The sequence below is a fragment of the Trichoderma reesei genome (genome assembly GCF_000167675.1).
Source record: "Trichoderma reesei QM6a unplaced genomic scaffold TRIREscaffold_27, whole genome shotgun sequence".
In the NCBI taxonomy this organism is placed as follows: Eukaryota; Fungi; Ascomycota; class Sordariomycetes; order Hypocreales; family Hypocreaceae; genus Trichoderma; species Trichoderma reesei.
Window position 1 is genome coordinate 97412 of NW_006711174.1, and position 25866 is coordinate 123277.

At 47.9% G+C, this 25866-nt stretch overlaps 7 protein-coding genes across 7 annotated transcripts; 4 read left to right on the forward strand and 3 right to left on the reverse strand.

Moving 5' to 3' along the window:
- Window positions 1-915: 915 nt before the first annotated feature.
- Window positions 916-1759, reverse strand: TRIREDRAFT_41942 (uncharacterized protein; the record flags this gene model as incomplete). The annotated part of the gene is made up of 2 exons (XM_006968869.1): window positions 916-1608; window positions 1667-1759. Coding segments are annotated over 2 exons (786 nt in total), but the record flags the coding sequence as incomplete, so codon positions are not given.
- A 7046-nt stretch (window positions 1760-8805) lies between these two features.
- On the forward strand, window positions 8806-10578 carry TRIREDRAFT_111468 (actin-like protein; the record flags this gene model as incomplete). The annotated part of the gene is made up of 3 exons (XM_006968882.1): window positions 8806-8827; window positions 9330-9749; window positions 9848-10578. The coding sequence occupies 3 exons, from the start codon at window positions 8806-8808 to the stop codon at window positions 10576-10578; spliced, it is 1173 nt and encodes a 390-aa protein (XP_006968944.1).
- Window positions 10579-12750: 2172 nt separating this feature from the next.
- On the forward strand, window positions 12751-14449 carry TRIREDRAFT_81720 (protein kinase; the record flags this gene model as incomplete). Its single annotated transcript, XM_006968883.1, has 2 exons — window positions 12751-12984; window positions 13057-14449. The coding sequence occupies 2 exons, from the start codon at window positions 12751-12753 to the stop codon at window positions 14209-14211; spliced, it is 1389 nt and encodes a 462-aa protein (XP_006968945.1). The 3' UTR covers window positions 14212-14449.
- A 1173-nt stretch (window positions 14450-15622) lies between these two features.
- On the reverse strand, window positions 15623-17074 carry TRIREDRAFT_23263 (ADP-ribosylation factor; the record flags this gene model as incomplete). The annotated part of the gene is made up of 4 exons (XM_006968859.1): window positions 16785-17074; window positions 16052-16517; window positions 15843-15989; window positions 15623-15786 (listed from the first exon to the last, which is right to left on the reverse strand). The coding sequence occupies exons 2-4, from the start codon at window positions 16299-16301 to the stop codon at window positions 15623-15625; spliced, it is 561 nt and encodes a 186-aa protein (XP_006968921.1). The 5' UTR covers window positions 16302-16517; window positions 16785-17074.
- A 2300-nt stretch (window positions 17075-19374) lies between these two features.
- Window positions 19375-20481, forward strand: TRIREDRAFT_39996 (uncharacterized protein; the record flags this gene model as incomplete). Its single annotated transcript, XM_006968867.1, has 1 exon — window positions 19375-20481. A coding segment is annotated over one exon (1107 nt), but the record flags the coding sequence as incomplete, so codon positions are not given.
- A 548-nt stretch (window positions 20482-21029) lies between these two features.
- On the reverse strand, window positions 21030-22019 carry TRIREDRAFT_69118 (uncharacterized protein; the record flags this gene model as incomplete). The annotated part of the gene is made up of 1 exon (XM_006968953.1): window positions 21030-22019. One exon carries the CDS (start codon window positions 22017-22019, stop codon window positions 21030-21032), a length of 990 nt encoding a protein of 329 aa, XP_006969015.1.
- A 2011-nt stretch (window positions 22020-24030) lies between these two features.
- On the forward strand, window positions 24031-25203 carry TRIREDRAFT_111476 (uncharacterized protein; the record flags this gene model as incomplete). Its single annotated transcript, XM_006968884.1, has 1 exon — window positions 24031-25203. The coding sequence occupies one exon, from the start codon at window positions 24031-24033 to the stop codon at window positions 25201-25203; it is 1173 nt and encodes a 390-aa protein (XP_006968946.1).
- Between the last annotated feature and the right edge of the window lie 663 nt (window positions 25204-25866).

The following is a 25866-nucleotide window of genomic DNA, read 5'->3' on the forward strand; positions in this document are numbered from 1 at the left end:
AGCTGGAGACGGGGGCGGAGGAGATGCAAAGAGGGAGGCGTGTATGTAATAGATGGAGGGCATGAGCAACATGGATCGAGTACACGGGCACGAGGTGTCAAAATGAGAATCTGTGCCGTACGATAAGCTGTGCAATGGTACGGCGGCAGGATGAATGTAGTAGAAAAGACCCTCCTCCCTAATCATTTGGCTGTGTTGATCTTGAGGTTCATGTCTCTTGCGGTCGTGCAAGCGCTCCTAGATGGCACTAGATGGCAAAGGATAGCCGCATCTGATATCGCCGGGAGGAAGCAAGGCAGAGCTATCTGTATGAGGGTGTGCAGACAACCCGAGGGGAGGGGCGAGGAGGAAGCGGAAGATGAAGGCTCGGTGATACGGACGTGCAACCGGCGCGAGAAACGTAAGACGTGACGGCGGCAGCAGTTTTGGGCAGGAGGAGACGGTTCAAGACTGAAAACAAGAGACAGCACGAGTAACCGCCGGCTTTCCCAAGAGTGATCATAGAGTTGCGGCCTTGCAAGTGACGATGACGCTGTGTTTGAGAAGCACCAGCAACGTCTGTACAGGAATTGATTGGAGCAAGCGTTTGACACAGCGTGTCATGTTCTAAGAGTCAGGTTGTATTCACGCTTTGTTTGCTATTCCAACAAGAGAATCGGGACACCGGAGGCGGTAAATGATGCAAATGCATATCAGGTATGCATGCGTCTGGATGTCGTACACGCACGGCCGGTGAGCCAAGCATTGTCCAGGACTCTGGGTATTGGAGGGGGCCGCTTTCACACCGCAACATTGACAGGGGAATGAGTGACAACCGGCGTGCAAGAGAGCAGCAGGCCGAGTCAATGGACAAACAAGGGGTGTCATTGTCGCTCCTTGAGTCGCACAAGAGCCGGCTGCGGCCTATTTGACGCCAAAGAGTCGCCGGCTGAGCACCGCGTGCTGCAGCTGTAGCACTCCGGCTTGGACTCCGTCAACAATGGCCACGTCTCTGGCCTTGTCCTGGCCGTACTCCTGGACGACGATGGCGCGGATCATGTCTTGCAGGCCGCCCATGCCACCGCAGCCCATGACGACACAGGTGACGTTTCCCGCGGACAGCAGCCGCTTGGTAGCCTCTCTGAGACGCACGTTGACCTGCTCCTGTGAGATGGTGTGGAAGTCTCCAGCATTGAGGCCGGTGGAAAAGACGCCGGCAAATCTGCCGTCACTGGAGCTTGATGAACCTGTGGTAGATGCCGGAGATGGTGCCTGTCCCAGGAAAGCGGCAACTCCATTAGCAAGGTGAGCCTCCCAGAAGGCCCCCGTCGTGACGATGCCCCATTTCTGCTGCTCCTCTTCGACAAGAGGAACGAGAGACAGCCCAGTAAGGATGCTGGCTTCGAAAATACCCGTTACGGGAACCGGTTTAAGGGCATTGGCAAGGTGCTTGACGAGGGGGTGCACGCTAAAGCAGGCAACAAGCACAGCATCATAGGCCTCGGATTGGAGACGAGATTTGAAGTCTGGGTCGTTGATCACCGCTTGAACGCTGGCATGGATGCCCTCGGCATTGTCGATGCTGGCAGGAGACGGCTCAGGGGCCGTGTAGGTGCTGATGGAGACAGACTCGAAGGAGTCAGCTGAGACGATTGGCGGACTACAATGGATGGGCTGGCAGAATTACTGGAGACAGAGTTGCTATTGAGTTGGCGGCTGATTCCATGGATTTTGTCATGGAGCGGGAAGAGTTGGGGTTGAGGAGGAGGATCCTGATGGAGCTCGAGCTGAGTTGAGGAGGATCTGCGAGAGACATGGTGGGAGGTGGAGGATGAAGCTGTTTCGAAGTGATATATGCTTAGATGATGAGAAGAAGGAGGCAATTAGAGCAGAGATCCACGGATTGATATATATATATATATATATAAATATCTGAATAACTTGATCCAATGCCTCTGTCGTTGTTCTTAATGATGTCGAAGCGTGACTAACAGATTGTGACGTTCAGGAGCGCCTAAAGGCGACTAGCGCCTTTAGATTATATGCTCAGGAACATAAATACAGAGCCCTAGAATGTAGGCAAATATATTTAGCTAGCCATAACAGTATTTTTCCTTTTTCTTCCTCTTTCTAATATAAGGCTATTTAAATAATCCTATTTTTAGCCCTAAATTATTACAGTTATAAGCCTAGGTGGTGTAAGAGTACCTTATTAATAACTTCCTATATGCCTTTTATACTGTTTTATTATATTTATACGCTTATTTTCCTTAAATCTTATAATAGAATTAACTAAAGATTTCTTAGCTATGCTGCTGGCATTAGTTAAGCTTATAGCATAACTAGATTAATTAAATTAGATTAAAACACTTAAGTCTTTTACTTAAGCATATAAGATTTAGGAGAAGATTAATCTTAAGCTTTTATTAGCTGCTGGCAATAACTTTATAACTAATAAAGTTCCTTTATAAGAAGATATAAAGTAAAAGCTAGCAGCTGCCTTAGGTAAAGATAATCTGCCTTTAAAGCTTTAGGAGATAATAGCTATATATTATGCCTAGCTTCTTAAATTCTAATTTAAATAATTAAATGCTTTTAATCTAAAGAAGAAGAATAATACTATATGCTTTTAGATTATTAAAACTATTAGTAAAAGAATCTATTAAGCCCTTAAAGATACTCTTAAAAAGAATAATAAGGGAGAGATTAATAAATATAAAGTTATTATAATCTGCAAGCTCCTAAAAGGTCTTAAAAAGATAATCACTCCTAGTAACTTAAGTATTTTTAAGGCTATATAGAAGAGCTACTAAGCAGTGCTAAATAAGGCCTATGCCTTAGAAATAGACCCTTAAGCTTAATTTAACTATTAATTTAAGGCAGCAGTAAGGGCATCTTAACTGCAGATTTTAAAGATCTAAAGTAATATAGCTATTATTAATTTCCTAAGCGCAGTATTAATTAGGTTTACCTTAACCTAGGTAATATAAGCCTTAAATAAGCTTATAATTTTAAAAATAACTAAAATATCTTTTATTTCTTCCTTATATTAGTATAAAGCTATATTTTATATAATTATAAAATATTAACTAGTAGGGAAAAGGAATAGAATATATCTTATATTAACTAGAAGATTAAATGCTTTTAAAGGCGCAGTTAAGGGCAGACTAAGCAGTAGAAGGCAAGGTTTATTTTTTAAGGAATATCCTTATAAAGATAAGAGAGAGAAAGGTTATGCATAGCCACCTAAGTAATACTAAAAGCTAAAATATGCCCTAACTAGGAAGAAGAATCTTAAAATATATAGTATACCTTTTAAGGCCTATATTAAGATTATTTATAATTACTATTAATTAAACACTTAGAAGGAGTTACGCTTAAAGAATCTTTTTTAAGCGCAGGATTATAGCAGTAATAGCCCTAAGCTAATTAAGTCTATACCTAATAGACTAATTACAGCGCTTATTAACCCTATTAGCTTTCTTAATTTAAAAAGCAGACTAGGGATATATACTATATTTAAAAATAGCATTTATCTGCTTTTATAAAGCACCCTGCTAGATTCTTATAGCGCTTTTTATCTAATTAATAATATTAACTTACTTAAAAAAGGAATATTTATTCCTAATATAAGCAGAGACTTTATAAAAGCAGGCACTATATAATTCCCTATATTTAGCAAGGGCATAAAGGTTATTAAAGGAGCACTAAAAAGAGAGGATAGAAATTTAAAAATAGATCTTATACTTAAAAATATTATTATTATTAAAGGCTTTTATATTAATATAGTCTTAAAAGCTTGCTTACATTAATTAAGAGCTTAGTACTTAGGTTATAATTACTTACTACACTTTAAAAAGCCTGCTAACTAAATAGTGTTAGCTAAGCTTATATATAAGCATAATTTACTATTCCTTTAATATAACCCTATTTCCCCTTCTTATATAAGCATATAGCTTACTAAAGCTATATATAATAGAGTGTTAGATTAAGGCATTTATAATATAATAAGAAGAAGAAGACTATTAAAAGATCCACCTCTTTTAAAATCTAACTCTAAATATTTATAATATCTGCAATTAGGCTATTTAAGACCAGCTGCCCTTAAGGTAATAGTATATTATATAAGGAATATATAAATTAATAGAATTAAGCAGCTAGACTGTAAATTTTATACTTTAGCTAAGGCTAAGTAAGTAATTTTAAAAAGACTATTAAAGAGATGCTTACTAAGACCCTTTTAGCAACTTTATTAAGATCTTTAGGATTATAATCTAGGTTTTAATAGAAGTAATTAGCTCCTTTTAATTAAAGATAAATATAGCAGATAGATATATATGCAGCCGCTGCTTAATAAAAAGTAACTTATAATTTTTTATACTCTTTTTAACTTTATTAGCTATATAAAGAGATAATATAGACTTAATATTATTATCTTACAGCAGGATAATAAAAAAGCTATAATTATAATTTAGGGCAAGTCTTTATTTTAAAAGGAAGTAGAGTATTATAGCCTTATTTTTAAATTAGCACCTCCTTACACCTATAAGCTAAACAGGGGTAAAGAGCATGCTAATAAAGAGATAACAGTTAAATTTATTAAGATAATCTTTATAGCTAATTTACTAATAAACCTTTAGCCTAAAAGTATAGCAGCAGCTGCATATTTATATAATATAAGCCTATCTTAAGCTAATAGAATACTTAGTCTAATAGATTGCCTTAAATATTAGTTTAAGGATTTTACTCCTTTAAAAATTTATTATTATAAAGCAGACTTAAGGCTAAACTAAAGCAGGATTTATATATATAGCTGCCATGCTTATGCATTAAATAAAAAATGTAAGGCAAATAAGAATAGGAAATTATTTAAAACAAGCCCTAGAGGTTTAATTAGATATCTTATTAGCTATTCTGCTTTTAATATATATTATATCTAGATTCCTTAACTTAGCAGGGTCTTAAAAACTAGGAATATTATATTTAATAAGACTATATTTTTTAAACTGCAGAAGCTGCTAGCTCTTAAGCTTTTTAATAAGCAGCTAAATAAGCTATTTAATAATATCTTAAAAGAGGAAGATATTAACATCTTAATACTGCTGTTAAGCCTTTATTTTTATAACTTAAAGGAACCTGCTAAGCAGCCTGTAGTGTATATAAGCTAAGGGGTAGAGAAAGAAGTATAGGAAATCCCTTAAATTATAATAAAAGGACCTACTGCTGTAAATAAGGAAGCCCCTGCGCTTATAAGGCTAAATACGCCTTATAATACTTTAAAAAGAGAGCTAGATTATGCCTTAGCGCTAAAGCAGGAGTATACTCTTAAGCGCTTAGCTAGTATATAAAATATAAGTAGCTAAGCAGAGGATTAACTATAAATGCTAATAGGAAGTCAGCCCCTTAAAGGAGTTATAGCTAAAGAACCTTAAATGCTAGAATTTAATAAAAATAAGCAGATCTAGCAGTAATTATAAGCTTTAAAAAAAGCTAAGGAAGCTGCTAAATTTATAAAGGGATTTATAATAGTAAAAAGTAGCGTTAATAATAGTAAAGATAAAGTTCTACTTTAGGAAGAAGTCTAACCCCTTACTCTACTGCATAAAAGCGCATAGCTTTATAAAAAATAACCTTTAAGGGCAGTTAATAACTATTCCCTTAATTAAAAAAGAAGAACTAGATAAAATAAAGTTAAGGATAAGATCTATACTATTATTATAGGCTTTTTTAAATTACTATTAAATAAGATATAGCTTAATAAAATTAGCCTATTTAATGTAAATATAAAAATTACTAAAACTATTTTTATAACGCTTAGTAGAGCAGCTAAGTAGAAAAGCGCTTATAAAATAAGAGCGGCATTAAGTAAGCTATGTATTTACTTTAATAACCTGGCTAAGCTACTAAATAGCTAGAGAGAGATATAGAAGTATTTATTAAAGGAGAAGTTTAAGGAAGCCGCAAGAGTTAAGATTTAAGCATTATAATTTAAAGGAATATAAAAAAAGATCCTAATTAATAAAGTAAAAATAATACTATTACTAATAAGATAAGTGTTTACCTATAAGTTTAACTAAGATAGCTATCTTAACTGCTGTAAAGTAAGACTTATAGTAAGGGGGGATTTATAAAACTAATTTATAATTAAGAGTATATATACTGCTATACTTACAGTATGTTTATTTTATATACTAATTACTCTAGCTGTAAGATTTAAGCTTAAAATTAAGCAGTATAATATTAAAAATGCATTTATTAATATATTCTAGGATAGAGATAGCCTCCTTATTATAATATAAATGCTAAAGGGATTTTATAAAGCTAATACCTATCTAGAGCTTAAGAAAGCTTTATATAGTCTTAGGGATTTGCTAAAGTTATAGTTTAATAAGTTCTTTTTAACTTTAATAAATTTAGGGATAGAAGCATGCCTTAAAGAGCTATGCCTCTTTTATATGCTAGATAGGAAGGTGTTTATAGAATTCTATATAAATAATATTCTTACTGCCTACTATAAAGAAGATAAAGCTTATTTCCTTAAAATTAAGCGCTAGATTAAGGCTAAGTATAAGTTATATAAAGGGGGAGATACTAAATAGTTCTTAGGGATTAAGATTATTAGGAATTATGTAGAGCGTTTAATCTATCTGTTTTATAATATATATTTTAAAAAAGTTATATAGTAATTTAATTTTACAGAAGGAGACTAGAATTTAAAGATTCCTATTCTTATAAAGGAATATAAGAAAAACTTAAAGACAGCCACACCTTAAAAGATTAAGCTGTATTAAAGAAAGATTAGCTCTGCGCTTTATAGCATAATTATAATCTAACTAGATATTATATTTATAGCATTAACACTATCTTATTTCCTTATAAATTTATTAAAGGAATATGCAGATGCTGCTAACTAGCTTATTTACTATCTTTATATTAAGAGATACCTTACTATTTAATATAAGGGTAGCAGGAGAATAAAGGTCTTAAATACCTTAAGTAATGCTTTATTTAGTAATAATCTAGAGACTAGGAAGTTATTATAAGAATATCTTATTTTCCTATTTAGTAGCGCTATCCTCTAGAATATAACTTAGTAAGCTACTATTAGCATAAGTATAATAAAAGCTAAGTTAATTATATTAAGTTAAATAGTAAAAGAGACTATTACCTTACAGCGCCTTTTTAGGTAAATTAAATTTAACCCTAGGGTTAACTAGAATATTAACTATAATAATTAGCAGACCATTTGCCTTATAATTAATCTAAGCATAAGAATTAACATACACCTTTACTATATAAATATTTAGAATATATAATTAAGGCAGGAATATAAGCATGGCTTTATAAATATTATTTATATGCCTACTAATAAGATGCCGGCTAATAGACTTATAAAGGCTTTACCTTATTAGCATTTTAAGCATTTTATAAAGCTTTTAAAGCTATATAACCTTAGTAAGAAAGGAGCAGGCAATTTATAGAAGATATAAGGAATAAAGTAGTAAAGTAAGCCAGTAAAAATAATATATAAAGTTAATTTAGATAAAATAAAAATATTAATAAACTAGGCTTTTAGTAACTAGCGCCTACTTATAGAAAATATACTTAGCTATAGTCTTTTAGGCCTTCTTAGCCTTTATTTTCTTATCCTTTACCTTAATTAAATTTAGCGCTGTATCCTTATTATTTAATATCTTAAAAAGGAGGCGCAGGGCTGTATAATAAGTATTAAAAGTCTGCTAGTTTATTAGTATTTAAGTATATAATTTAGGATAAAAAGAGATATACCTTTTTATCTAACTCTTTAGCAGCATGCTTTATTTATTAAATAAATAGTATTAATATAAGATAACTATATGCATGCAGTTAGTAGATTATATAATTAGACAGAAGGAATTAAGCTTACTATAGGGGATAATAGTATAACCTAGCTATATATAGTATATAGCATTAAAAGCAGCTGCCAGTATTAATATAATAAAAATAGTTAGGCCTTTAGCCTGCTAATAGGGCCTAGATATAATTCTTATAAGCAGGATCTTATTAAGCTAAGGGCATAGGATTAGTAGAAAGACCTGCAGCTATGCAGGGTCTTAAAGTTATTATTATCTTCTTCTTTATTTAAAAATAACAGATTAGTATAATAAGATTAAATAGAAGAGATAAGATAAGATAAATAATATTAGCAGGCTGCTTACCCCTAGACTTAGCAGAGGGCTTAAAGGCAGCAGTCTTTTTAAAAGGCATAGCAGCAGTAATAATAATAATAATAATAATAATAATAATTAAAGAAGAAAAGAGTAAAAGTAAAGGATTAAAAGCTTATTTATTTATTCTAAAGCTTCCTTTAAACGGCTTTACTTTATAAGTGTAAAAGCTAATTATTCCTTTATTATTTACTGCATTATGCTTTATAAATAAAGCTTTTATTTACTTTTCCTTAATAATATAACTTTATATATTCTGCTACTATTTCTAATATAAAGAAGCTTATAAATAGTAGCCTAGGCATAGGCTTTAATAATAAGGTTATTAAAGGAATAAAAACACTAAGGATTTTATTATTTAGTTAAAGGGAATGCGTTTATAATGCTTCCTTTAACTAGGGGGTGTGTAACATTTAAGAGCGCTTAAAGGCAACTAGCGCCTTTAGATTATATGCTTAGGAATATGAATATAGAGCCTTAGAATGTGGGTAAATGTATTTAGCTAGCTATAACAGTATTTTTCCTTTTTCTTCCTCTTTTTAATATAAGGCTATTTAAACGATCCTATTTTTGGCCCTAAATCGTCACACAGATCGTTAAACCATTCGACTGATAGCTGATGGCGGTGATGGAGCTGCGGGGTATCACGTGATGCCACAGCCCCCCCCAGTGACGACGATTCGGCCCTCCCGCTGGTTTCAGGTCCGCGAGTGCCCTGTAAGCCGCCTGAGGGGCCTCTGGAGCGTCTCTGAAGCCTCTGGAGCCTCTGGAGCCTCTGAACCAAGCCAAAGACCCCACCATCTGGCTCAACTGTCATCAACCTGGCTCACCTCGCCCGAACCGACAGACTGACGACGCCTCCACCCTTGAGCCAGCCTCCAGCTTCCTCACCTCTCAATAGCTTCGCCCAACTGCGGCCCTCCTCGCCGGATCCGAATTGAAGCCATCGCCAAAATGGTCCCTCCCATCGGTACGTCGAAGCAGCCGCTGACGCCCCCCCCCCTGAAGCTCGGAGGATCGGTGTGGTGCAGCTGCTGAAGCTCTCCCTGCCGCTGCCGAGCTCCCACCTCTCGCTCCCCTTTAACTCCTGGGCCACCACATACTCCCGACGGCCTTTTGCTAACGTTTCACGGCATCACCCAGTTCTCGACGGCGGCACCGGTTTCCTCAAGGTCGGATACGCCGCCCAAAACTTCCCCGAGCACCAGTACCCGTCGATTGTCGGCCGGCCCATCCTGCGGTCTGAGGAGCGGACGGACAACGATGTCATCATCAAGGACATCATGTGCGGCGACGACGCGGCCGCCGCCCGCACGATGCTGCAGATCAGCTACCCCATGGAGAACGGCATCGTCAAGAACTGGGAGGACATGCAGCACCTCTGGGACTACACCTTCTTCGAGAAGCTCAAGATCAACCCGCAGGGCCAGAAGATCCTGCTGACGGAGCCGCCCATGAACCCCCTGAAGAACCGCGAGAAGATGTGCGAGGTCATGTTTGAACGGTACGGCTTCGGCGGAGTCTACGTCGCCATTCAGGCCGTACTGGCGCTGTATGCACAGGGTAAGTATTCCCCGGGCCCCTTGTCTTTCCTCCCATTGTCGCTGCGGTGGATTGATAGCTTGGTCATTCGCAACTGCATGGCTAACGCAATTGTACAGGTCTGAGCTCGGGCGTCGTCGTCGACTCCGGTGACGGTGTCACCCACATTGTCCCCGTCTACGAATCCGTCGTGCTGAACCATCTCACCAAGCGATTGGACGTCGCCGGCCGAGACGTCACGCGCAACCTGATCAAGCTGCTGCTGCGCCGAGGCTACGCGCTCAACCGAACCGCCGATTTCGAGACGGTCCGCCAGATCAAGGAGAAGCTCTGCTACGTCTCATATGACCTCGAGCTCGACAAGCGCCTGAGCGAGGACACAACCGTGCTGGTCGAGGACTACACGCTGCCCGACGGCCGGGTCATCCGGGTGGGCAGCGAGCGATTCGAGGCGCCCGAGTGTTTGTTCCAGCCCCACCTGGTGGACAACGAGTCCCCCGGTCTGGGCGAGTTTTTGTTCAACACTATCCAGTCGGCCGACGTGGACATTCGCGCGTCGCTGTTCAAGGCCATTGTGCTGTCCGGAGGCAGCAGCATGTACCCGGGCCTGCCGTCGCGACTGGAGAAGGAGCTGAAGCAGCTGTGGCTGACGCGGGCGCTGCAGGGCAACCCCGAGCGCCTGAGCAAGTTCAAGGTGCGGATCGAGGATCCTCCCCGGAGAAGGCACATGGTGTTCCTGGGAGGCGCCGTGCTGGCCAACATCATGGCGGAGAACGAGAGCATGTGGGTGACCAAGGCGGAGTGGGAGGAGCAGGGAGTGCGGGCTCTGGAGAAGCTCGGGCCGCGATGAGTCTATTGACGGTGTTTGGACATACTAGTAGAGGGAATGATGGCAGATGATGTTTGTTTATACTGTTAGATGAAGCATTCAAGATGTGATATTGCGTGGTTTCTCAGCCTGAGCTCTACCATTTGTGGCAGGACAACAATCCTCCAACCACCAAATCAATGCAAAAGCGATAGTTCTCATAGTGTTCAAATACGCCTGGGCGCATTTTTACGGATATTGCTTCCCAGGTCGTCTACATGCAAGCCATGTCTGGATACCTACTTAGGTACCTAGGTAGTAGGTGCGACATGTGATGAGGCAGAGATTCAGGTTCAGAGTTGATGGCACCACGGCTTAGTCAGTGGTCGAAACTGTAAATGGCACCTGCCTTCATTGCATTGTGCCAGACATGTACCAGATTGACTTTGAACATCGACTTTCATCCTTCATCTCTCCGTCTGCATCTACTTTGTCTCGTCCATCGATCGTCACATCACGAGTCCGATTACCAAGCTCCAGTAATTGCAATGCTTCTCTGATATCTATCGCCGGCGTTCTTCTTTTCCCATCATCCCGGTGAAGCCACAGCCGACTTGCTCCGCACCGGCTAAAGCCAACCTAGAAAAGCTTCAGGTGCATCAGCTCAGAGCCCGTTTGAACCGTCTTCTCGCCTCTTCCCACGACTTTTCTCCCCAACAGCAGTCCGTTTACGTTGCATCTACATCCTCGTTGTGTGCTGCCAGCGTATACCGTCCAGCCACGTGCCGATACGGAGAAGCGGATGCAAGTCTGTCCATATTACTGTACGTACCTGGTGCAGCATCCGAGATCGTCCAGGCTCGCCACAGCAAAGCTCCGTCACTAACGGAGGCCTGAGTCGCATCGTGTGGGCTCGTGCATCACTCGCCCCCCCGAATCCGTGCCATCGTTCGCTCACAAGCCAAGCTGTGCGTTTGTTTGGAGGAGCCAGCAGAGACTGGTTTCATGTCCTGGCCTGGATCGTTGGGACCATCGTCCAGGCTGACCGGCCGTGGCGTCTCGCTCGCAGGAGAACCCGCTTCCACTCATGCCAACGGCCATCGACAGCCGACGTGTCTTCTTTATCCTGAGCGAGAGCCGATCGTGTTGGACATCAATATCAAACACGAGGTGACACAAGGCAGATGAACCTGCCGAACCCGTCCTCGGGATCCGGACCCGGGACCGCAAAAGTGGCCGGCGTCATGAATGCAAGGGGTCTTCACCAATCGACCAAGCGGAGCGTCCTGGCGGCGTTTGAAGGTGCGTTGCGTGCGGCTGATCCGCCCTCCTTTGCCGTTTCCCCCTCTCCCACACTGCCTCGCTCCCTTTGGGCTGCTGTTGGATTAGCCTCCATCTCCTCGTGTGCACATCCCCCAGCTTGTCTAGAGGCCAAAGATCCAGCACGACCAACGCCCGTTTACTGATCGAACCCTCTTCCCTGCCCACTCCAGCGAGATCCACCTCTAAAAACCCACCATGTGCCCTATTTTCGGTGCTCTGCCTTGCCTCTGATTTGCTCCCGTTGCCCATCTTGTGCGGCATTCGGCATACACTGCTAGTAGTGCTCTCGGCGGCATCGTCTACGCTCCGTGCATGCCTCTTACACCGTCATCACACTCGCTCGTCTCCGTCAAGCGACGATATCGAGTCTCTCTCGTCCACCAGAGTTGCCACGCCTGGTTGGCCGACCCCCCTTTTTTATCCCATTTCGCTCAGCCACTCAATACGGCCATTCCACTCGAATCCTCTTTTCTGTCATATCTGTCTCCTCAACAATTCTCCCTCCTCTCAGCACCACCTGGCCCGTCCTTCTCTTCTCCAAATCGCCCCATCCTGTCCATTCCCATCCGCTCCTCTTCAGCTAGTCTTACCCGTGTCAAGGACCCTGGGGTTTATATTGCACGATACCCGATCTGGCTCATCTGGCAAGGCTGTTTCTCGACGTCTTTTTAAAGCAGCGTCTAAGCTCGCATTAACCTCATCTCATCCGCTTACCCGCACATACCTACATACCTGATCTGTGCAGCATACACATCACATACATACGCACCCAACAGCACGTCACGCGTGTCCAGGTCGTATCCCACCAGCATCCTCTCCTTCTACCTTTTGTTCAGCCATCACTCATTCGCCTTTGATCTCGCTTCACACACAAGAGCTTAGCCGCGCAGAATGCCTCTGAGGCTGAAGCCGGGCTATCCTCACTCATCCTCGTCGCATCACTTCTTTGGGTCTTCATCGTCTGCTCACCGCTCCTATACAGATGGCCGCGACCAGTCGGCTGGCTACCAGCCCAAGGCACGGGTGACGGAGCGTTATCGCATCATCGGTTTCATTAGCAGTGGCACCTATGGCCGTGTCTACAAAGCCGTAGGCAGGATCGTCAACGGGGAAGGCATCGCTGTTGTCAAGACTTCCAGCGGCCTCACGCCAACATCCGGCACCGGCTCCGGCTCCAGCTCGAGCGCTCCCATTGAGGTTGCCATCAAAAAGTTCAAGCCCGATAAGGAGGGTGAACAAGTCAGTTACACCGGCATCTCTCAGAGCGCCATTCGTGAGATGAGCCTGTGTAGCGAGCTCCGGCACTCAAACGTCATCCGGCTGGTGGAGATCATGCTCGAGGATAAGTGCATCTTCATGGTTTTTGAGTATGCCGAGCACGACCTGCTGCAGATCATCCACCACCACACGCAGCAGCCACGCCACCCGATACCGCCGGCCACGATCAAGAGCATCATGTTCCAGCTCCTCAACGGCTGCCAGTACCTTCACACCAACTGGGTTCTGCATCGAGATCTCAAGCCCGCCAACATCATGGTCACGTCGGGCGGAGAGGTCAAGATCGGAGACTTGGGCCTTGCCCGTCGTTTCGACAAGCCGCTGCACTCGCTCTTCAGCGGCGATAAGGTCGTCGTCACCATTTGGTACCGCGCCCCCGAGCTCATCCTCGGCTCGTACCACTACACTCCTGCCATAGACATGTGGGCCGTCGGCTGCATCTTTGCGGAGCTGCTGTCCTTGCGTCCCATCTTCAAGGGTGAGGAGGCAAAGATGGACAGCAAGAAGACGGTGCCGTTCCAGCGGAACCAGATGCACAAGATTGCCGAGATCATGGGCATGCCGACGAAAGAGCGCTGGCCCCTGCTTCCGGCCATGCCCGAGTACATGCAGCTCAACACGCTCTCGGCGATGCAGCACAGCAGCCACAGCAACCACCACCACCACGGCCACCACCAGCAGCCGCCCAGCCGCGGCTACTCCACGACGTCGAGCCTCGAGAAGTGGTACTACAGCACCATCAACAACAACTCGGGCGCCGGATCGGCCGCGTCGGGCCCCAACGGCCAGCCGGCGCTACAGTCCCTCGGCGCCGAGGGCTACAAGCTGCTCGCTGGCCTGCTCGAGTACGACCCGGAGAAGCGCCTGACTGCCGCCCAGGCACTGCAGTCCGTCTTCTTCAGCTCTGGCGACCGCGTGAGCGCAAACTGTTTCGAGGGCGTCAAGGTCGAGTATCCCCACCGCCGCGTCAGCCAGGACGACAACGACATTCGCACCAGCAGTCTGCCCGGCACGAAGCGTAGTGGGCTCCCGGACGACACGCTGCTGCGGCCGGCAAAGCGTCTCAAAGACTAGGAGTTGCCGCCAGGAGGCTTTGGCCATAAGATAGTGTGGATGGGCCTTTGATCATTGGGGTTGGGACGAAGGTGCATAAAGTATGATGATTGGACACGGTTCGGATGGGGTGTTTGGTTCTTGATATGTCACGGCGTTTTATGATGATGGCTTCATTGGTGAGGGGCGCAATATTGGCTTGTTCTATGGTTGTTATACCTTGGCATGGCATGAATTGGCATGATGGTTATACACTTGTTGGGCTCATCTATTTCTTTTTCTACTATGCTAGTCAGATATGTCACATAGACTCGAGAGAATCCAAGGTCATGGACATCAATGATTGCAACACACAAAGATATCGCTTCGACCACTCACTCGCCAGAACCAGCAGTGGAGAGACAAGTCACAGGCCGTCCTACACCAAAAATACCTATACGTTGACAAAGAAAATTCTATTCAACCAGCACAAGGTGGTAAGCAGTAGTATGTATGTAAGTACTAACCCCAGCCATCCGCCAACTCTCTCGAATCTCCAGCTCTACTTCAGAACCTCATCATGCTCCAACGCCCCTCCTCTCAGCACCACCTCTAGCCAACCACCTTCCCTCATATCCATCCATCCATCCATCCATCCATCGAACCAACCTCCTCGAGCATCGCCACTCTCCTCTTCGCTCCATCTGGCACCGTCTGATCTGTTCCTCCATTTATGTTTTCTCTTTCCTTCTCTCTCACAATCTCTCTTACATACAAGCAAAGGAGAATGGGGTGTTAAAAATCGCGAGGAAAAAGGATCACGGGGTATTTGAAACGTAAACTACTAAACAAGCAACAGAAAACCAGGGCAGATAAAAAAAAAAACCAGCAACGACAATGGACACTGGAAAACGGATTCTTGCAAACAAAGGAAAGACAACAGCCAGATGATGCTAAGATATGCGCTTCCGAGAAATGAAATCGAAAGCTGACAACAATTAAGAGAAAAAATTAGGCCTCTTGTGAAGAAAGTAGACCATCGTTAGAAACCAGCACAATCCCCTCCCACAACACACCTTGGTATACAGCACACACTTTCCACCGCCTCTGCTCCTCTTCTGGATATCAATTCCCCTCAAGTCCCCCCTTATCCCCTGATTTTTTCCTTTTTGCCCATCTTCGGTTCCTCTCCAATCTCTTTCGCCTCCTTCTCACACGTCCACCGCTAGCGAGAGTATATTATGACGGCCAGAGCTCGTCCGGTCGAGCCACAGCGTTATGCCCAGGACAAAGCCGTATGATTGGTGTGCAAGTCCCACCACGGATGTGAATGGGGCGGGGGCCCAGGAAGGGAAGTTGCTGTATGCATCATTGAAAAGAGTCTCCATTAAACGTCGTAGACTTTTGCGAAACCACAAAAATGAGAGTACAAGGCGCGCATGCATTCGTTTCCTTATTTCTTGACGGGCGCGGCGGGGGCCTTGACGTTGTTGGACAGCCAGGCCAGACCCTCGAGGAGACCCTCGCCGGTGGTGGCACAGCTGGGCACGACGTACCAGACCTTGTCCTTGAGCTTGGAGAGCTGGAGGGCTTCCGTGACTTCCTGGGGTGACATGGCTATGATGGGTAGACATTAGCGGCGGCAACTTGCTCAAGAAGATTCCCTGACGCACCTTCTTTGAGATCCTGCTTGTTGGCAAAGACCAACAGCAGACTGTCCTTCATTTCTCGGTCGTTGATGATGCGGTGCAGTTCTTGTCGGGCCTCGTCCATGCGAGCGCGGTCGGAGGAGTCAATGACGAAGATGAGGCCTTGGGTGCCTGCACGAATATCACATTAGCATCCAGCTAGCACTCACACAGCTGAATGGAAAAAGTCGTACCGCTGAAGTAGTGCCTCCACAGGGGACGGATCTTGTCCTGGCCACCGACATCCCAGACGTTGAACTTGACGTTCTTGTAGGTGACGGTCTCGACATTGAAGCCGACGGTGGGAATGGTGGTGACGTCCTGGCCCAGCTTGAGCTTGTACAGAATTGTTGTTTTACCGGCGGCGTCGAGACCCAGCATCAGCAGTCGCATCTCCTTTGATCCGAAGATCTTGCTCATAACTTTGGAAAGTTGGCCACCCATGGTTGCGATTTCTGGTGTTTATATCTCGACGACTCGATTACGGGTGTTCGGTGACGTTGAGTTCGCAGCGGCGCGCGTAAGCGGAGGAAAGGAGGTCGTCGGGAGAAGATGCGCAGGTCGCGGAAGAAGAGGTGGATAAAATAGTAGGGCGGAGGGAGGAGGGCTCTGCAGCGACGCAAAGTAGATTCGGGATTGTGCTGATGCAGGGAGCGAGATCTAGCAGCGAGACATTGGAGTGTTAGCAGACAATGGAAGAGACAGATAGATAACCAAGAAGTGTCAGACAAGACAGGCTCAAGGCAGCGCGTTTGCATTGCAGCCAAGCCTCATCTCATTTCCCCCACCTCGCTCTGCCTGCCTCCTGCTCAAGTGGCCAGAGACAGAAGATGAGAGGACGAGAAGAAGAGAGGAAACAGAGGAGAGGGGGGAGCAAAGCGCGAAGCGCGCAGAGAGCTGCGTCGTGCTGGTCTCAGATTCACCTACAAGACGCGACAACTCGAGCGTCAAAAGCCGAGCAGAAGCAACCACCGGTTGGCTGGATTTGAGACGCGATCGGGGTAACGAAGGTGGGAGACGGAGGGTATAATTCCGAACAAACAGGGAAAACGAAGGGGGGGGAATAAGGGCGGAAGACAGAGAGAGAGAGAGAGAGAGGAAGAAGAAGACAAAAAGACAAAGACGACGAGAGAGCGGGACGAATGGAAGGAAACAACGTCAGAATGGCAGCGAGAGGCCAAGGCGAAGGAGACGTTGAAGAATGAATAGATGGAGAAGAAGAGTCGAAGAAACAGCGTCAGTGCTTGCGGCTGGGCTGGCGATATTGGGGCAAAGGAGGGACTGCAGACTGGAGACTGGAGACTGGAGAGAGAGAGAGATTGATTGAATGCAAATGCAGGCATCGAGTGCAGATGCGAGTGGGTGCTGCAGAAGTCGGGCAGCGCTCGAGGTACCGGTACCCGCCTGCAGGTGCCCTGCGGGTGCTGAAGGATCGAACACAGGGCATGCGAGGCATCCAAGGGGGGCGGGCTTTTGAGCGCCTGGGCAGAGGGGGACAGGGCTCGGGGTGCTGGGCAGGTACCGGTACGACAGGGATCCGGTGAGGTGGCCTCTATTCGTGCCGCTAAAATTGGTTCTACAGGCTCTCTGTGATTAAGGCATCGTCAACTGCCAAATGAACGGAGCTGAAAGCACAGGCGACGGCCGTGAGAGCGCCTGAATCTGCGGACGAGACGGGAACACGGGCATTGTAGATGCGTATCTTAGTATCTGGTTGAGGCAGCAGGAGACCTAAGAATAGACTGACACGAGCGCAATCCAGGGCTCCCTTTCTGCGGTGCTCTCTCACACTCCGTCATGGTCTGTACATACTTGTACCTGAACTACATCATGGGTGTCCAGGCACCGTCACAGTCAGGCATGACCCTCTCAAGACTCTATCATTGTTATAGCAGCAACTAGATGATACTAGTAGCAGCAGCTTGATCTTATTACTACTACTAGCCTTCAATCTCCTCCCTCTTTTCATATTCCCATCACCTCTCTCTCTCTCTCTCTTTCCCTTCCCCCCCTCCCGCCACTAGGAGTCCGGCTTTCAACGACGGCCTGCAATTTGCATTGGATCCAATGGCTTCACAACTGGCCACTGGCCCGTCACTGTGGAGCAAAGCCTCAATTTTCAGGGGTAACCCGCCAGATGCCTCCATTCCTACTTTGTACAAGGTACATGTAGGTAATCTCCGCTCTGCTCGCTTCGGCCATGTACCTAGGTAGGTAAGGTAGGTAAAGTACCTAGGTAGGTACCTTGACGGGCACAGCAACAGGCGACTGATACAAAGCAAACCTGGCTCATATTGGCATGAGAGAGCAATGACGGGCGTTGAATTACCGCGGCCGCTTCAGGCTTTTCAATTTCCAGGGTCGACGATCGTTGCATTTAGCCTCTTTCCTGTCCGAGGGGACCATGTCTTTTACCTTTTGCCTCCTAGGTTGTGTCTGTGTTCTTTGTCTGACAAAGCAACTTGACGCTGTCAACACTCAACTTACATGTACCTAACCTCTCAAAGAGCCACCATAAGACGGGATAGACAAGCTTCAACTTCGACTTCAACTTCGACTCCAACTCTCGATACGCTCAATGTTCTCTTCTAGGTATCCTTGATTCAAAACTAATCACATAGAAATTCACATAAACAGACACCCACCTAAAACACCCCCCAACGCAACACAAACTCCAGACCCCAACTCCCCTCCACCACTCGCCATCCCCAGCCCACCCTACTCCAAACCCATCACACCATCTCAGCCTTCTCCCACCAGCCTCGTCCCGACACAACTCACAGCCGCGAACCAACCAAGTGTTCCTCATATAGACATCTCAAACAGAAGCAACACAAGCACACATGTAGCATCGTGAATACTGGTAGTACATAGAACCCTCCTCTCTTCAGCAGCCCTGTAAATGCAGCTTACTTCAAAACTGACCCCCCAAGTCTCAACGTTACAGCTTCGAAGCCATCCACCTTCCCAATCAGTCCTTGCTCCCAAAATTTCACAACACCAAAAGACAAAACGATTTGAACTTAATCCAAACCCAATGGGTCCAACAGCCTCAAGCCTCCCCTCCCACCCCCGTCGCAGATCGCCCCCGATCCTTACAAGATAACCCGCCACACGTCGGAGTCCATTGAAACATCTTGGCTACCATCCTCCCCCCGCCAGTGTGCCTCTACCGTAAAGCCGTAGCCAAGGAACTTGAAGACAAATCCTGAAAGACAAACAAGGCGAAACGCTCACCAGTCCGGACATGGAAGGTTCCAATGTCACCTCGTTGATACCGGAAGCCTAATACAAGTCTTGGCCGTTTTGTACAATGTCAGCCTGACTCCAATTCTCCTGCTTCCCCTTCTTATAAAGCCTCAGGCCCGGGCCATATCCCATCCCATCTGAAAGTGTAAAACACCAAATCCCTCGCCCATCTCAACCCCACCTCACACTGTAAACTGTCATCAGCTTCATCATGAAGCTCTCATCAACCCTCTCAGCGGCCCTCGCCATCTCCCCGGCCCTCGCCGCCCCGACTGCGCGGGCGACTAATACCTCCTCCGCTCGCCTCATCTACTCCAACTCGGGCCACATCTTCCTCGGTTCCTTCGACGGCACCTCCGTCTCAACCACCCTCGACGCCCCCGTCCCCGGCACCATCCCCTCCTGGCTCAACTTCGTCGCCCCCAACACCCTCTACGCCGTCGACGAAGGCTCCAGCAGCACCTTTCTCTACAACGTCGACGCCGACGCCAACGCCGTCAAGGAAGTCACCCGCGTCCAGGGCTCCGCCGGCGTCGTCCACCTCGAGGTCAACAAGGCCGGCACCCGCATGCTCGGCGCCGGCTTCGGCTCCGGCAACATCGACGTCTGGGACATTGAGGGCGGCGGCCTGACGCTCCTCAAGACCATCCAGTCCCCCGGCCCCGTCGGCCCCGACACCACGCGCCAGGCCAGCCCCCACCCGCACATGGCCGTCAACGATCCCACCGGCCGCTTCTTCGTCGTCAACGACCTCGGCACCGACTCCATCCTCGTCATCGACTCCCAGGACGACGCCTTTGAGATTGTCAACCGCGTCGCCGTCGTGCCGGGCTCCGGCCCTCGCCACGGCGTCTTCTACCCCGCCGGTGCCGCCCAGGCCACCCACTACTTTGTGCTCTGCGAGATGGGCAACATCGTCGTCGCCTACTCCCTTCAGTACACCGACAACGGCAAGGGCATTGAGTTCGAGACCACCCAGGTTCTCAACAGCTTTGGCCCCAACAGCCAGACGCCCGCGGGTGCCGCTGCCGGCGAGCTTGTGCTCTCTCCGGACAGCAAGGACCTGTACCTGTCGAACCGCCTCTCCGGTCAGGCGACGGACAACATTGCCCATATCAAGATCATTGACCAGGGCGCCGACGTCCTAAAGCTCCTTTTCATCGACACCGTCTCCTCGGGCGGCGGCCGGCCAAGAATGTTCAGCATCAGCAATGACGGCAACTCACTGTTTGTCACGAACCAGGACGGTCCTCTCGGTGTGGCGGTCATCTCTCGGAACCCCCAAGACGGTTCCCTGAACGCCGACTTCACTGGGTCCATCGACGCGAGCGCTTTTGGCGAGGCCGGAAATGGTCCCCAATTTATTCAGCAAATCCAGTGATGCGTCGACAGAAGTGTGAAACCCCTTGACCTTGTTTCTTGACTCGCGCATTGCATGATCTTGGAATTGGGACACACGTATCGCGCAGTATGAAATGTAAAATGTCCGGAACACGAGCATTGCTGCTCAATGAGTATATGGGATTGATGGAACCTGTACAATAAGCTAGAATGAGATAGAGAATGAAGGGAATAGGAATTAGAAGCAATAAATTTCGCTTCAGATGAAGACCAAAACTCCGTTTCCGTCCGGTGTGAACCAACCGTCAAGACCTTTTGTTTGCCCCTCCGTTCCCAGAAACCACAACTCCGAAGAAGCGTTGCCGCTCGACTTCTGAAAAGAATTTACACTCGTTGCCAGAACGCCTTACCAATGCATGAGCCGTGACACGTCACGGACACAGATAACCAAACAGCAGAATATCATAAGAGTAAACAGGAGGCAAAGATCCCAAAGAGAGCAAGAGGTGGAGAGGAAAAGCGGATGAAGAAAAATGCCCCGCATCGAAAGGCCATGGGAGTCTCAGTTTGTGATGGAGAGGCTCATTGCCTGTACTCGATGACATATCTCCGGTCCACCTGCTGCAGCGTCGTCGAGTCGTTTTCGCCCTCAAACTTGAGATCAACCTTGCCGGGCGTCGTCGTGCCGTGCACTTCGGCCTTGTAAAAGGTGGTCGTCTGCGGGTAGAGGGCAAGCACCGTCTGGCCGGGCTCGTAGTCCTTGAGCGTGCTGGCCTGGCTTTCAGGCGTGATGGGAATCATGCTGCTCGCGCTAGAGCGGTATTCCTTCTGCTTGCTCTGGTCGTCGGGCTCAATGTCGATAACCTTGTACCGCCGACTCTTGCCCTCGCCGAGCACTGCGGCCACCTCACCGAGGATCCAGTCCGACGTCTGCTCGCCATTGACGGCCTTGGGCTTGAAGGCCACCTCGTCGCCCTTGGAGAAGAGCACCCTGGACCTATTGATGGCGGCAGAGGCCGCCGCGCTGCCGCTCGTAGATCCCGGGGGCTCGACACTGTCCGCCTTGGGCGGAATGCTGTCCCTGTCCCGGTTGCTGCTTCGATCGCCGTGTTTTCGAGATGAACCGGCCACGGGGCTGGGCACGGGGGAGTCGCCTGCGCCGTCAAAGTCGTAGAGGGAGGCGGCCGCTGCGCTGTCTCTAGTGGTTGACCTCTTAGATGGCCCGGCGGGAGGTGCTTCGGCCTGTTCCTTGGCCACCACGACGGCTCGGAGAACCTTGAGGCGTTCCGTGAGGTTCTTGGCTAAGTTGATGTTGTCCTCGGACTTCTTGACCCCGGAGCGGCAGAGCTCCTCCATTTCCCTCATAGTGCTCGTGGGCACGCTGTCCGAGTCCATTGTGCCGGCCTGCTTGTCCATGGCCACGAGCTTGGCCAGATTGTCATTGTCCGCGTTGATACCGCTGATGAGGTCGTTGAAGGACGCTTTGGCCTCATCCCATATCTGGACCTCTTCGCCGTGCACACCCCCATTGTTGCGGTTGGACCCGCGGCCGCTGCGGTTTCGTTGCGACATGTCGCGGCGGCCTGGCTGGCTGTAGTAGGGACCGAGGTCTTCGGCGAGGTTGTTGACTTCGCGCTGGGCTTTCCGGTTAGCCATGGTGGTTCGATCCCCTCGGTGGGAGCCGCGCGGGTTTTGCAGACCGTCCCCCGACCGTGCGAGTCAAACAGACCCGAGAAGCAGCGCCACGGTCAGGGAAGGATAGAAGAGCAATTCACAATGGATGTATGCTGGGCCAAAGAAAGAAAGAAGATGATGACGATGTGCAAGGACGAAGGGAAATATAAAACAAGGCAAAAAGACGGTCTGGCGGGCTGGGGGAAGAATAGCAAAGATGCAAATGCGGGCAGAAAAGAAGACGCCAACTGGCTACCAAGCACTGCATTGGGAAGACTAACGGCAAAGAGGCAATTCAAGGAAGATGCAGACGCAGGTTGATGCAGCGGCTGGACTGGGGTGTGCTGTGGACTGGCGACTTACTGGCTGCTTGGCTGTCCAAACCCTGCCCGAGTGGGTGCAGCTGCTGGCTGACTCGCCTGTTGCTCGCTAACGTGCGTTTCTGGCGCTCTGGGAAGCAGCGCTTTGACGACGGCGACGCGTTTTCTGGGCGGGATATCGCGGGTGAGAAGCGGCGAGGCGAGGCGACAAGCAAGGCGCTGAGAGCGGCAGAGAGACGGCAGTCGAGAGGTGAGAGAGGAGAGAGAAGGAGGAGGAAGAGAAAGAAGAAGAAGAAGAAGAAGCGTAACCGCCGCTGTCTCGCGCAGAGATGAAGAAGGGAAGGGAAGAGGAAACAAACAAAAGCAGGGCCGAGCCGGGGTGATAAGTAAGGCAAGTAGCAACCTGGAGGGCAAGGTATAAGGTCTAATGACGAGGCAATGGTCAAGTATGTCTGGTATTAGTATTACTCGGTCCAGCAGGTCTCAACCCATTTTATGCGCTAGAACGCCAGTGGGCGGCCAAAGGGCACAGGCACAGGCACTGGACAGGCACGCGACTCAAGCGGTACAGCGAGCGCCAGTGTCGTTCTGCAGGGAGCTGCTGCGGTGCTGGCGAGGGCGGCTGGGTACAGTATCGAGCGTGTATCACGGAAGCCGTAAGGTCAGGTAAGGTGAGGCATGCGAGCGTTGCGCAAGTTGGCGATCTCGGCGAGATTCACGGTGGTTGTCGAGACGAGGTTGAGCAAGAGGCTAAGGCTGGGCAGGCGCGAACCTTGCTGCTGCCATGGCTGGCACTTGGCTTGCTTCGCTTCGTCACCTTCCAGTTGGCATCCAACCTACCTGGTACCTCTAACCTTGAAGCCCGTTTCGGACCGTCTATGTCCCGCGCTATCTGCTGTAGGTCTGTACTCCTGTAGGCGGTACTTGGCCTGTACAAGCCTGTACAGACGCCCCAGCGAGCTGTTCGAGAGGGAGCCAACATGAACAGTGCCGGCGGTGCTCACAGCGAGCTGTAGCGAGCGCGTCGAGTAGGTATCTCCAAGTACTGCACTCTGCTTACTTTACTAGGTATGCTGTACCTTGTAGGTAACCGGAAGTTCTCGTCTTCCAGCTCTGAAGATGTTCTTCAACTGCTACCTATACCTGGACAGCTCTGAGATGAAGGGATCCGATCGATACACCATCACCATCACCAGGATCATCACGAACGGACTCAAGAGTGAGACATGCCATACAGAAAGCCCGGACTCAATAACTCATTTCATCCTTTCGACCCACGCCGACTACCCTTGAATATGGCTCAACAAGCCTGGGTCTGGGAGGTTGACCAAGACCCTCTCCAACTCGGACTCTCGCCATATCAAGCGCCACGATGCCAAAGGACGCCATGGCTGAACGTACTCTACCATTAGAACCCTTCCCTCAAGGCGTCGTCTCCTGTTGATGAGAGCACAGTAGCTAATATACCTTATGTATGAGCCTTCCCGTGATGAGTCCCTTCAATCCATTTCCATGCTCGTCACTCCTTCTCACGAACCGGCCTTGCTTGCATTACGGCCATCATCACTTCTGCTACCACTTCCTCTACCATGGCGTCCAACGAAACAATGAAAACCCGCCTGCCGAGGCACGAAATCCTGCACCAACTGCGAGGCCATCAAGAGAAGAGACATCGAGACCTGGTTTGCCACCGCTCCGTGGATTGCCGCTGGATCTTCCAACCATCCGTCTCTGACATGGCTTCGCTAGCTGCCGAGATGACGCTCGAAGATGCAGACGACTGCTGTAACAAAGCCACCGGCATCTACGTCCACTCAGCTAAACGCACAGGCTACCTTTGCCTGCTTCTCCAAACGCTGCATAACTACCTGTATGGGAGGTGGTTTCGTCCTTACAAGAGCGAAATCGAGTACGTCCAGTTCATCGCAAAGACGTTTCTCCCAGAGCTGCTCCTCGAGGATTTGCGACCCGGACCCTTGGCCAATCTTGCCGTCTCGGTCCATGCAGCCATCTGTAATCGGGCACAAGAGATCCGAGATGCAGTCAAGGACCTCTCACCTCACCACAGTCGCAGCGACTGGGATCCGCCGCCTGCCAAGTGCCCCAAGAGGTTGGGGCGGGACGCATACTCGCGAATGGAACTTGATCGGATTATTCGCCACCAAGAGTTCTTTGTGCTTCGGCCGTTGTTCCGAGCAATCATCATCATCATCAGGCTTGAAGAATACAGTGACAAAGACTTGGACATTGCTCAACTGCCCGTCCTCCTGGTCAGGACGGGAACAGAGGACGGCCTCAGCGCTCCCATTTCGTTTGAGTCCATCGCCCACCATATCCACAGTGCCATCCATGATACCGCAAAGGGCGAGATAGCAGTCCGAGTGGCGCTTGAAGTCGCCGTGGACTTCATCATGATGTTGGAGAAGCGCGAGACTGATGCTTTTGGCCACCAACCGGACCCGATTGCGTCTACCCGGGATCTTGAAGACGGCGGCCTTGCCGGTCGTTACGAAATTCTCCAAACAGCTGAGACACTTGGCTGGGGCGATGAGCCATTGGCAGGACCGAGTTCTGGATGGGTAGACACCAAGATACATACCGGATGGTGCGGCGGAGGTGTCGATTCGGACAACTGGAAGCGACGAGCGCAGAGGCTTGAACGCGAAAATGTTATCAGGGCCGAGGAGATGTACCCTGAGCCTTACCAGTGGCCAGCCATCCTTCAAGGGTCCAGGAAGCATTGGCAAATCTGGCGAGATTGAGGCATCTGCTGGTATACCTTGTAGTTAAGGGAACTCTTGTGCCTTCTTTGTCAGGAACCTGCCTTGCAAGGCTAAGCATCTACCTTGCTTGTTCGCCTTGCCTTACTTAGATTCTGGGAGCTTGTAGTTACATAGCTCATATGCTATTTGCTTTTGCGAGGAGGGCACTTGCAAGACTGGCTCTATGAAGGGCGTTGGATACTGTCGCTACTACGGTCGTACGGGATGGTCCTTGCAAAGAAGTGCAATCTATTTCAGAGGATTGTTGTTGCCTTTTGAGTCTTAGGTTGTTGATAGGACACCTTCTTTACAATAAGGTAGTGAAAACCAGCCTCTTGTCGCTGAGACTTCCAGTTATCTGGCCTACCTAGGTAGGTACCCAGAGAATATCTACCTAGGCAGTATGGTGCTTTAACCGTGGCCCTTCTGAACCTGATCTTTCTTGTCGCTCTGATTTCTGCTGCTCATAGGCTGGCCTTACACTTGGATCTTTATGGTCAAATGTTCATGAAACAACGCTCTGGGTCCTTGAGCTATGTATCATGATATCAGCCTTGAACAGTCTGGGTTATGGCTGTAATGCAAGCATACCATGGCTTCAAGGGGCAGGAGTAAAGAAAAGAAAGACAGATTCTCAGAGATGATACAGACTCCCTTCAAAAA